We start from the raw sequence: 12916 nt of genomic DNA, 5'->3' as shown, positions 1-12916 counted from the left end.
TGTGTGTGTGTGTGTGTGTGTGGCCAGCTCAGCCCACCAGGGGGCAGGGCTGGCTGGCATGTGGTGCTGGGGGATTGAACCGTGGTCCCTGTGCTTTGCTGAGCTTGTTCTAAGTAGGTGCTTTAGAACACTGAGCCATCTCACCAGCCCCCATCTACTGCGTTTTCTCTAAAAATAATTTTGTTATCATACACCAGAGGAAGCAACAAATATAAAAAAATAGGTCTGGCCAGATGGCTCAGTGGACTAAAAGCACCTGCTTAGGCAGCAGGCAGCACATGACGGCCAGGGGGTTCAATCCCAGCCCCCAGGGCACACAGAGATGGTGATTCAGACTGGGCATAGTGGCCTGTAATCCCAGCCCCTAAGAGGCTGAAAACAGGACAATCACTATGAGACTGATCTGGATAATGAGACCCTGTACTAAATACATTAAAAAGTACATATATATATACATATATATATACACACACCACACACGCACACACACGTTTTTATATAAAAACATTATAAGAACCTTATGACCAGAACATAAGATTACATAGGTATAGAGAACAAAGAACTTTTCACTGAGTGAGCAGGGAAGAATTCTACAAGGGAGCTGAGCTGAACCTCTGCAGAAAAGCAAGTGCATTTTTTGGCAAAATTAACTCCAGGGAACAAAGCTAAAGGGCAACAGAAACAAAAAGAAAAACATTCTTGAAAGGGCAAAATATCAGTCTAGTTGAAGCAGAAAAAGTATGTAAGAATTTGTAGCTGGGTGTGGTGCTACAGGGCTATAATCCCAGACTGAGGCTGAAGCATGAGGATCACTGAGTTTGAGGCCAGCCTAGGATACAGTGAGTTTGAGGCCTGAGTCAAACATCAGCGATCTTGTTGAAATAAAACTCCCAATTTACAGCTCCAAAGTAGAATTAAACTATTTCTGCATATTTATTATTTTTGTAAGATTACACCCAAGTACAATAATGTAAGTTTATGTTATTGACTAACGAAAAAAAGCCTAGGACAGTACAAATATAATTAAACACTAAAACTCAACACAAATAAATGCATTTTCTCTCTTAACAGCTGGATTTGTGGTTCACACCCGTAATCCCAGCATTCAGAAGGCTGAGGCAGGAGAATCACCATGAGTTGAAAACCAGACTGGATATATAGTAAATGCAAGGCCAACCTGGACTACAAAGCAAGAGCCTATCTCAAAAAAAAAAAAAAAAAGTCCACTTACATCAGACTTGGGAAGAAGACCCTGATCCTTCATCATTACTGAAATTTCATGCCAGGTGCTCAATTACAAGAAAGAAAAAGAACCAATAAATCTTTTCTCTGAGATGAAGTAGGGATACTTGAGCAAGAAAGAATTAAGGCTCCACTTTGAGATAAATCCCCCTTGCATCGCCAAGACTTTTATTTTTTAAAAAATGCCACAGGAACACTTTTTTTTTTTAATTTATTTGGTACAGGGTATCACTACACAGATTAGACTCATAATAATCCTGTCTCAGCCTCCCCAGCGCTGAGATTACAGGTGTGTGCCACCATGCTGTTTCAGTGGCTGGTGCCATGAAGTATGGCATGCAGTACTAAGTACCAAACTCAGGACCCTGTGCTTTCCAGGAAGGCAATTACACCACCAAACTCCCCCCAGCCCTAGAGCTTTCTTTTTAATATATCTTTTACATTAATTTTTTTGTTGTTGTTGTTTGGTTTTTTTTGCGGTAGCAAGGACTGAACTCAGGACCCTGAGCTTGCCAGGCAATAACTTATTCTACTGAGCCATCTCCACGGCCCTTAAATGTCATTTCTGAAGTCCAAGTTAAAATCTGGGCAAATGTTTTCAACTAAACCACCACTATCCTAAAGCTAATGACAATTTAAAACTCCTATACAAACCATTCAAAGCTAATTTCCAGGGCTGGCAAGATGGCTCAGTAGACTAAGAGCCTGCTTAGGCAAGCACAGGGACCAGGGTTCGATTCCAGACACCACATGCTGCACTGGCCCTGCCCCGGGCACAATGAGCCAGTGATCGAGTTTGCCTGTAATCCCAGAACTAGGGAAGCTAAAAATAAGAGGATCACTATGAGGCTGAGATGCACAGTGAGGCCCTGTACCAAATACATTTAAAAAAAAAAAAAGAAACAAATTTCCCCTTAGAGAACAAAATCCCACCCACCTATCAAAAGGACCAGCAACATCTAGGCATGATACCTGACAGCGCCATAACTGAGTACAGCTGTTTCAGCAGACAGGACAGGCTACTCTATGCCCTCTTCGCCTATTCTACCACAGTAGCAGTTACCTGCTCCCCAACCCTCAAAAAAAAACCTCTGAGAAGTCAGAGCAGCTCCCAATCCTTGGTCCTCAAATCACCTAAAGTTGTGCTGTGCGGATGTTATCCTCCTCCCTCCCCGCTTCCACCAAAAAAGCATTCCAAGTGAACTATGTAATCCCAGCCCTCTGGGAGGTTGAGACAAGAGAATCACAAGTTTCAGCCCAGTTTGGGCAATTTAGCTAGACCCTGTCTCAAAACAGAAACTAAAAAATAGGGGGCTGGGGACACAGTTCAAGGTGAAGGCTCTGGATTCAATTCCGAGTACAACAAAAACAGAGGGAGGGGAAAGGGGGAGAGAGGGAGATAGGGGGAGAGAGGGGGAGAAGGGCGAGGGGAATAGAGAGAGAGAGAGAGAGACTGACTATTAAAAGTGAGAGGAAAGGGACAGAGGCTACAGCTTAACATCAGAGCACTGGGCTTGCGTGGGAAGTGCTTGGTCTGATTTAAAAAAAAAAAAAAAAAAGGAAATAGGAGAAAGAAGGAACAAAAGAGAGTGGAGAAGTATCAAGAGTCAAAATAAATCCTCTATACTAACTTCCCTCCCTAAAATTTAAACTGAAATTCATTCTAGCCCAAAACTCTCATTAATAACAAAGGCCCAGAGCAGTTAACTTATTTGCCCTGGGTGACTGTTTCACTGTAAGGGTATTAATTGTTACTAGTCATGCTTAATCACTAACTCCTTCAGTTACTTAAATGTTTATGAGATTATGTACACAATCTTCACCTCTTCTACACCTCTTCAGCATTTTGCCTCAGAGGTACATAAAAGAACGCAGGATGAAACGCAAATACATACTATTTCTGCTTTTAGCCCATACTATTACAAAATTATTATTTCTTTATCTGTGAAAACCTGAAGGTACCTTCATTTCTCAAGCTGACTAAACGGTTGGAGCAGCAAAAACCTCAGTTTTGAGTAGAACAAGCATATATTACGTTGTATATATTAGTGCTCTACCTGCTGCCTATTCCTTCATATTAATATTTCATTCTAGGTTTGCTGAAAAGCATATGTGTAATTATCAAACATGCCCAGTTAGCCCTTAATTACCATCCCTTTTTCGACATTTCAATTAAACAATTTAGCATGTCTCTATCTTGAGATACATAAAAGTATCCTACTCAAGAACTTTTTTTTTTAACGAAAGCATCTAAATCTTCTCTTATCAGCTCACTAAAACTACAAAGTAAGCAAAATTTCCTAGCACCTAAAAGTGCCATTAATATCCCAGGGCTTACAGCTGATGATCAAAGAATTCAATGAAGAACCCAGGAGGGAAAGTTTCTTCGGAAATTGTGTCTTTGTGGACGCATCAGACTACACCACCACTCCCACAAAGTGCAGGAAAAATCCAAACACGACACATGTGCAGGTCTTAACCACGCTTAACAGCCATTCGAACTCAACCTGTCCCTGCTGCAAAGGCCGAGGAGGAAAATTGTGCCTGCGTATTTTAAACCATTTTAAACATCACGTGATCAAACGAAGTGAATTAGACAGTTTTGGATGTTAAGGCCGCCGTACAAAGAGGTCTGAAAGGGTTCACTGCCTTTCTAAAACGCCGGGCAAGTCCCTCCGCGACTTCGCAAAACTGATTACTACTACTGCGTAAGTTTAAAAAACACTAACTATAAACTATGACGCCGTGAAACCGTTCACGTTACCACTGACCAAAACACCTTTTTTAAAAGACACTGAAAAGAGAATTTTAAAAAGCGCCTCACCGCAAACACAGCACGAGAGGGACTGTCGGAAGTAAGGCAAGAGCCTGTTAATCTCTGTAAATGCCTTGGGGTCTCCGGGGTCGTAGTTGAGCACTAGGCGGCTCGCGGAAATGTAGAGAGCAGTAGCATTCACGGGGTTCATTGCAGACACTTCTAAACCAATGGCTCCCGGTCGAAAAAAAAATCCGGATCCAACTTTGTAAGCAGCCAGGGAACAATGGCGAATGTGCAGCAATTCGGAGGAAATCAGAGCAAAACCACTGGCCAAGAAAGTAATCAAAATCCGTGCAAGTTTGTGGAGCTGAAGCAATCCTCCCACACATGGGGCCGTGGCGCCCCTCCTCCGTCCCTGAGAATTCCAGACGCAGAGAGCGAGTGCGCGAGCGACACCAGCGTTCGAGTCCTGCGGGCGGCGCTCAGTCTATCCCCGCGGCGCGGCGCGCGGCCTTCGCCCGAGCAGCATCTCGCGCCACCGAGGCGCCTCCTCAGGTCGAGCTGGCGGGCACCGAGCTTCTCCTGGGCTGCGCGGCCTCTTACTCCATCGCAGCGCCTGGCGAGGAGGCAGCGACGGCAGCGAGGACGAAGGCACGGGCGTCGACTTCCCGGATCTAGTGCAGGAAGCCGCGGCGGCGGCGCTGGAGGTTACAGCTGCAGCAGGCGGGCGCTGCCGCCGCTTTCGCCATGTCGGACGCGGGGCTCAGACGGCGCCCAAGCTCTCCGCCCCGCGGCTGCGGTGGCTGCTCCCTCGAGAGGCGAGGCCGGCAGTTGGCCCCCGCCCGAGGGGAGGGAGAGGGGGGAGGGCCGGGAGGAAGTGCGCGGGCAGCCACGAGCGGGAGGGGGCGGGGAGCAGGCCGGCGGGCCGCGGCGGCGCCCCTCGCTCTTCAGTCGCACACTCTGGGGTCACCAGCGGAAGCGCCGCCCCCTCACTGCCCGGCCATCTTGTCGGCGCTGCACATACAGAAGACTCCTCCGCCACGCACGCCGGCCGCCGAGGTCTGCAGCGCCCGCCCGTCCGGCCGCGGCTGAGGCGAGCGCTCACGCTGCCAGGCCCCGCCGCCGCCCAGCGCACACGGCAAGGCCCAGCTGCAGGCCCCTCCCCCGCGCCTCGCCGCCCTCACCCCGACTCCACGCGCCACTCTAGTTCGCTAGGGCCCGGGCTGCAACGGCCGTAATGGATCCCGCGGGTTGTACGGCGCCTCAGGCCTGGCCGACGACGACGACCGTTACCCCAACGGGCAAAGCCACTGTCATCCCCGAGACTCCCCCGCCGCCGTCGTCGCTAGCGCTCGCACGCATGCGCAGAGCGTGCTCTCACCCCTTCCCCCCGCCCTTCCTTTTCCCTTCGCTTCCCTTTTCCCCGGCTTCTCGAGAACCCCCCCACACCCTCCCAAAGCGACCGGCTTGCTAGGCGCATGCGCAACCCCCACCCGATTTCCACCGCCTTTCGCCCTTAACGCGTGCGCTTTGACCGCCCACCCAGAAAACCGGATAAACACATTAGCCCGCTCACTCCAGCCCCTCCCCGGGGCCAGCCCGCCCTGGGCTCACTGCGCATGCCTAGCTTTCCCCTTGCGGCTCCCTGGACGGAGCGTGCGCTCTGCGATCCGCCAGCTGTCTCCACCCCTCCCCCATGTGCTCTCACATTCCCTCTGCTAGGCGTGTGGGCTGTGGTGAACTATTCGTTAGCTGGCACATCCCTTTCCTACGTAGGTTGTACGCTTCCCACGATATATTGCCTCGGTGCGCGGCACCGCTGACGCCCGCTAGGGTCGTGCCATGTGGCGCCCCGCGCTGGCCCCCACACGGCCTCGCGCCGTCCTGGCGGACCGCTCTGTGAGGAAACTGCTCCGCGTGGCCCAAACCCCGCCCTCGCGGCCTCTCTCCCGGGCGGCGCGTGCGACCACCGACTGGGCGCGGCCGGGGCTGCTCGCGCCCAGCGTGCGGCGTTGACGTGGCACGCGGGTTACGTGTGCGCGTCCGGGCTGCGGCCCGCTCTCCCAGGGGGTTCCGGCTGCAGTCCGTAAGCCGGGAATTTTGCCCCCGCTGCTTCCCTGCGCCTAGAGCCTCGAGTCCCGGCGTCCGACGGACCGGCCAGGCCCGGGCGGACCCCCAGGACCGCTCTGGACCCGTAGGAGAGCTGCTGGGTTTTACAGACAAAACAGCTCCTTTTCGACCTCCGTGGCGAGACCTAGCGCTTCTGAGTGAACGCGTCTCTTGAATGGAGTTTTTTGCTCTAGAATGAAACCAAACCCTTAAGTGTTGGGTATTTGTTAAAACAAGCCTTAGCCTTTTTGCAGGAGACCCTAAAGGACTCAGGACTATAAATAAAAGCCTAAATAGATGATTCTTCCCTCTCCCCCCCCCTTTTTTTTTCCAATAGAAACACCTCGTCGGAACCATTTCTTGGTTTTGGGCACATGGAGGCTCTTCATAATTATTTGCACATAGTAAATGCACTTTACAAAGGAAAAATGAATAAGCTGTAGAGGAAAAACCATACGATCTCCAAAAAGTAATGTGTGTTGCGAGACTTTTTTTCTTTTCATTTTTTCATGAGGCCTAGCGTATTAAGCAGCACTTAAATGTTAAGCAATCAGAAATGAGCTTACTAACTTTGTATAGCAGCACTGCAGAATAAGTGAAACTGGAAAAATGGTTTTTTGGTGGTACTATATTTGGAAAACGGCAACTATTCTAAATTAACGCTTTTTTTAAAATCTGCCTTTTTGGGGGGAAAGGGATAAAAGATATTTCCTAAGTTCATCTTCAAATACAAGCACTATACAGATCTATTATTCCAGACGAAAGACTTCTCTCACAAAGTACTAGAAGTTGTTCTCCTTCAGAGGAGCAGCACGGAGGGTAAAATAATGAGCACTGTTTTCCATCCAGACAGCATAAATTAGCAGGCACTCTAGACATGTGATTACTTGCGGGGAATTAGCCTATTGATTTTCTCATAACTGCATTTTTTAATCTTTCGAGATGTGCACGTCCGAAATCAAGATTGATTCTACTATGGTTGGTTTTTCCGAGTTGAACCAGTTTTTCTTTAGCCTCAAAATTGGTTGCAACTGGTAGTAGATTATGGTATTTAAAAGCAAAGTATCTTCAAGTATGCGCCCTTCTAGTAATTATTAGCTTGTTTAAGCCTTCCCTAAAAAGAAAATAAGTAAATTATTTATAGAAAATAACATGTTTAGGGCCGGCCAAATAGCTCAGCAGATTAAAGCACCTGCAAGCAGGCGCAGAGGCCGGGGATTCGATTCCCTGGCCTGCCCTGGTGGCCCCGACCCTGGGGTGCACTGAGGCAGCAATTGAGACTGGGTGTGGTGGCACGTACCTGTAATCCCAGCTCTTGGGAGGCTGTAAACAGGCAGATCACTACGAGTCAGATCTAGCAGTGAGACCCACAAGGCCCTATAGACCCTTCTCTAAAATACAAAAAAAAAAAAAAAAGACATTATGTATATATGCCAACTTCCCATGGTGAATGTAATCATGTACTGAATACATGTGCTAATAAAAGATTTAAATATTTTAATGAACTATTTTGGAACAGTCTGAAATTTACAGTATTAGTGAAGAGAGTTCTTATATACCCAATTTACCCTATTAACAAATTTTTGTCAGGCCAGCAAAATAGCTCAGCAGACTAAGCGCCTGCTTAGGCAAGCTCAGGGACCAAGTTTAGATCCCAGGCATCACATGCTGCACTGGCCCCGCCCCTGGGCGCTGGGCACGCTGATCAGGCGACCAAGACCCATTGTGATGGCACACACCTGTAGTCCCTGCGCTGCAAAGGCTGAAAACAGGAAGATCAATAGTCCGAGCTGCATAGTGAGACCCTGTACCAAATACATAAAAATACATGTATTTAACTATTTGTAACAATGAACGAATCAATAGGAATATATTATTAGCTAAAGCCATACTTAATTCATTTTTTCTTAATGTCCTCCTCCTGTTTCGTAATGCCATACAAGATACCACATTACATTGTCTTAACATCTAGGCTTCTCTTGGCACCCAGGTACACTTTCATGTCAAAACACCAGGGACATTTGTACATGTCTATAATCCCAGCACTTGAAAAGACTGAAGTGGAAGACTCGTGTAAGAGGTCAGCCTGTGTTACATAGAAAGACTCTATCTTAAAAAAATAAGATAAAAATAAAAAATTGCCAATATAGCCAGGTAATGTAGTACACATGATCTCAACTACTCAAGAGGCTAAGGTAGGAAAATCACAATTTTGAAGCCATCCTGCACAACTAAGTAAGCCACTATCACAAAGTAAAAAGGACTAGGAATGTAGCTTAGTGTGAGGCCCTAGGTTTAATTCCCAGCATTTCAGGAAAAAATAATAATTGTTGCTGTAGTTATTTATATGTTCTAATTGTTTCTATTTTTAAAAAGAACCAATCTAAATTTCCTACCTGAAAACAGCTATTTCCTACCTGAAAACAGCTATTTCACTATGTATATGTACATTATAGTACATATACATAGTGAAATAGATGTAGCTATTGCTACAATCTAAAGAGGTTGTAAAGTATATTGATAGATACTTATAATACCTTACTTTTTAAAAGTCTTAATTAACAAAAACATTTTGAACACCTGAATAGCTATGCATTGGAAAGTCTGTAAAGATATAAACCAAAGAGCCAGGGAGAAAGCTCAGTAGAATAAGTGCCTTCCTGGCAAGTGCAGGTTCCTGAGTTCAATCCCCGGTACCACAAATAATAATAATAATAATTATTATTATACATAAACCAAAATATTAATATTTTTCTGCATAGCGGGATTATGGAAAATATTTTTTCATTGTCTGCATATCCATTTTCAAGTAAAGCTTTCCTATTCTGTTCTCTAAGATTGCTAGATATTTACCTCTTTCATTATACTTTCTACATTAAATGACAGTCGCTGGACTAGGCCTAACTGCTTTCTGTTAAAACTGTTAGAAAGAAAGTCAGAGTTTTCTCACTTTTATTTATATTGCCTTTTATTCTCATTCCTTAGTTTATGGCCTGACATATCATGGGATTTAACAATTGTTAAAATAAGGCTTTCTACAAATATGACATCAGCGAAGGCAGCAGAGCAATGCACAATGCATACCATGTATAAGCAGATGTGTGTTTTATTTCTAGGGGAGAGGCATAAACTGTCTTACAATTTCTTTTTTCTTTGTCTTCTTGAGAAAGGGTCTCCCTATGCAGCTCAGGCTATCCTTGAGCTCACTTCACAGCCCAGGCTGGTCTCTTAACTCCCAATGATCCTCCAGGCTGAGCCTCCCAGGTGATAGGATCACAGGTATGCCCCACCACACCTTACTTAAGTGTCTTACAAATTTATAGACAGTACTTACATCAGTTTGATCAATGTGAATTCTAAGGTCCTTAATAAAACCTAAAATGTGGATTGATTTGTAACAGCCAACAAATATTTATTGATTGAATACTAGCATTTCAGTGAAACTTGAGGTAAATGTAGAATGCTTTCAAAGAGCAAAGGCCAGGTTAGCGGTAAGTAAGAGGGACTTTTTAAGGGGTTAGGCCCTTTACAAAATTATGAAATAGTTTGCCTTTTTCCTTTCTACTCCTCCTTCTTTTTGTCTTTTCTTTCCTCCACCAAAACCATCTAGAGGCGATGTTCTCGCTCTTTCCCAGTTCTCTTTTTACTGCCTTAGTACCCTATTATACCCATCCCAACCAAAACACTTTATTTTTCATTACTGGAGAATAAGCCCTCTGCCATTGTACTACATCTGAACCTCTTTTTATCTGTTTTGGGTCAGGCTGTTGCTTAATTGCACAGGATCCTCCTGCCTTAGCCTCCTAAGTAGCTGGAATTCTAGGCATGTGCCACCACAGCTGGCTCCAAATAAATTTTGACAAATGCTTAATGTACCACTATTGTGGAAAGCAATCAATCTAATTAAACTAAATCTTGAACAAGTAATAACTGTTTAAACTAAACTTCAAAAGATTCTTCAATGGCCAGAATTATAGGGAGTAATAAACCAGATAAAGTAAAATCAAAATGTAATCCAAGAGAAAAAATTAATAATAATCCAGACCTGTACTTACTTTATTTCCTAACCTTTCTTTCTTTTTTTTTTCTGTACCAGGACTCAAACTCAAGACCTTTTGCTGAGTTATATCCCTGGTGACCATTCCTCTTTGACCTACCAAATTTTCTCCTCCATCTTTCACTTGCCCACTGTCTTAGAGCCCTCAAGAACCATTTCCCTTCTTATATTAATTCCTGTAGATATTTTCCTATACCATTTTTCAAATAAATACATCTATTTCTTTCAACCAAAACATTTAGCAATTCTAGCATTCATGTATTTTACACCTCAAACATTGAAACTACTTTTAGTGTCTTTATCCCTAATTCTAGATTAACAAACAAAACACCGGGCTTTCATGGCTATCTCACATGGTACCACACACATATTAAGGTATCCACTAACTGCTACTGTTTTCATTCTCTAAGATAGTTTGAACACTATTCAAGTCCCCATTAAATTTGTCCATTCATTTATGCAACCAACATTTATTGCCAGTTATATGCCAGGCATTCAGAATACAAAAATGAATAATTCAACAGTTCTAGCCCTCAAAGAGTTCACAGTCTAGTTGGGGTGGCAGCTATGTACACAGCTTATTTATAATTCAGAGTTGTACGAGCTTAGGGATCTTCTCCTTCATGCAAATCTAAAATGCCACAGCAGATATTTGTTATATTATGGCTTAAACTAGTTTGTATGGACTTTTCTGGAAAAATAACTGCAATTATTCATAGCATTGTTTCTAAGGAAAAATGTGTTCTGCATTCCAAACAGTCAATTTAAAATTGAATTTTTGGAACACAGCCCATTTGCCCCTGGGGATGTCTCTTTTTCCATTAACTAAGAATCCCTGACTTAGGAGAATGAATATTTACTTACAGCTCCCACCTATTCCACGTGGCAAGTCATGTAAACTGACGGCTGCATAGCCTTGTGGTCACCAATGAACTCACTAGGGCTCAGGGCTACATGATTGAGACTGTCCTCTGGTCAAGCAGGTTGAGTCAAGCAGGCAGGACTAATAAAATAGCTTCAAGCCAAAATTTGACTGTTTACCATTTCACTGGTAGAGAAGATAGAGAAAGGTCTTGTCATGTGAGAGATACAAGTTTGGAACTACTGCTATGTGAAATGAGAGAGAGAGCAATTAGGGACATAAAAAGGTGTATTGCAGGAAAAAAATCTTAAAGGTTACATCTTTTGGATAAAATAAGAAGCCTAAAAATATCTATATACTCCTGGACCACAATATTTTAAAAATAGTCTTGGCAACTCCAAGGCAGACAAAGTTGAGAATGAGTATTCCTAATCCGAAGTTGACCAAGCTAGATTTGTGTCAGACTATCTTTGTTACTTCTGAGCTTTGGGAAATGGCATGGGGAATAAAATATTTTTAAAATGAGCAAATTTGAACTGTAATGGACTCTGTGTGGATCAAGCTCACTGAGTCCTAGTTTCCTCATCTGTAGAGTGGGTTCAGTAATGCTTTCCTTGAAGAGTTAATGTGTTTTAAACAGAAGCACTATGGATATATACAGGTGAAAAGAACAGCCTCAAAGAGTTCCAGCCTACCAGCTAAGACAGAACACAGCGCATTTGCCCCTGGGGATGTCTATTTTCCCATTGGCTAAGAATTCTTGCCTTACGAGAATGTATATATATTAGACTGTCTGAGTGTAAGGTAATAATGCAATAGAATGAGTACTTCATTATGGTCCTGTTAAAACGCAGAAGATAGCTAAGCAGCTGTGGGAGGTTCAGTGAAATAAGGGGGGAATGATGTATAAAATATAACTTGGTAGATGGATAGGAGAAACAGAGAAAAGAGCTAGAACATAGAGAAACACCTGAAGAAAAATGCTTGCATACCTGGGGGATTTCATCATGTAGTTGAATAGGGCTAAGGTATGGATAACGCAAGGGGGAAAATGATGAGAAATGAGATTGGAGTCATAAGCAGGGATCAGATCAGCGAGAACTTTATCAACATCATTAAGGTTATTTTGAGGGTAATGAAGCATCACAGAAAATATATTTTATTTTTATTTTTATTTTTGGCAGAACCAGGGATTGAACTCAGGCTCTTGCACTTGTCAGGCAAGCACTTATTCTACTGAGTTATCTCCTGGCCCTGAAAATACATTTTACAGATAGACTAAAAACTGAGAGATCAGTTAGGACTATTTCATTATTTCATCCAAAAATGATTTTGCCCCAGGATTTCAAATTATAACCCAAAGGCCAGATCAGGGTGTTTTTGTATTTGTGTGTGTGTGTGTGTGTGTGTGTGTGTGTGTCTCCACTTTTTTTTTTTTTTTTCAGAACCAGGGATTGAACTCAGGCCCTTGTGCTTGCCAGGGAAGCGCTTATTCTACTGAGCCATCTCTCCAACCCTTGTTTGTTGTATTTTTTTTTTTTTAATTCTTTGTTTTTGCGGAACCGAGGATTAAACTCAGGCCCTTGCGCTTGCCAGGGAAGCGCTTATTCTACTGAGCCATCTCCCCAGCCCTGTATTTTTTTTTTCCTGTATTTTTAAATAATGAGTTTTCATTACTTGTTTGTTTGTTTGTGGTATTGGAGAGTGAATCCAAGTCTTCCCATACCCTAGACAACTTCTCCATCACTGAAGCATACCTCCAGTCTTGAAAGTCATTAAAAATAATAAATCCTTAGCACTGTAAATATGCTTAGCACAGTAAAAATTAAAATAAAGGGCTGGCCAAATAGCTCAGGGGATTAAAGTGCCTGCAAGCAGGCACAGAAGC

At 44.0% G+C, this 12916-nt stretch overlaps 1 protein-coding gene across 1 annotated transcript in view; it reads right to left on the bottom strand.

The window, feature by feature from the left end:
* The window catches only part of Msl2 (MSL complex subunit 2), a 41864-nt gene extending 36651 nt beyond the window's left edge, over positions 1–5213 (bottom strand). Inside the window, exon 1 of the mRNA XM_004624998.2 lies at positions 4067–5213. Coding sequence (XP_004625055.1) covers positions 4067–4208 — 142 coding nt within the window. The 5' untranslated portion in view covers positions 4209–5213. The remainder of the gene's footprint in view (positions 1–4066) is intronic.
* Between the last annotated feature and the right edge of the window lie 7703 nt (positions 5214–12916).

Source organism: Octodon degus, unplaced genomic scaffold (assembly GCF_000260255.1).
Source record: "Octodon degus isolate 3935 unplaced genomic scaffold, OctDeg1.0 scaffold00008, whole genome shotgun sequence".
NCBI classification, from domain to species: Eukaryota; Metazoa; Chordata; class Mammalia; order Rodentia; family Octodontidae; genus Octodon; species Octodon degus.
Note: the sequence above shows the minus strand (reverse complement) of the source record. Positions and strands in the feature narration are given on the sequence as shown.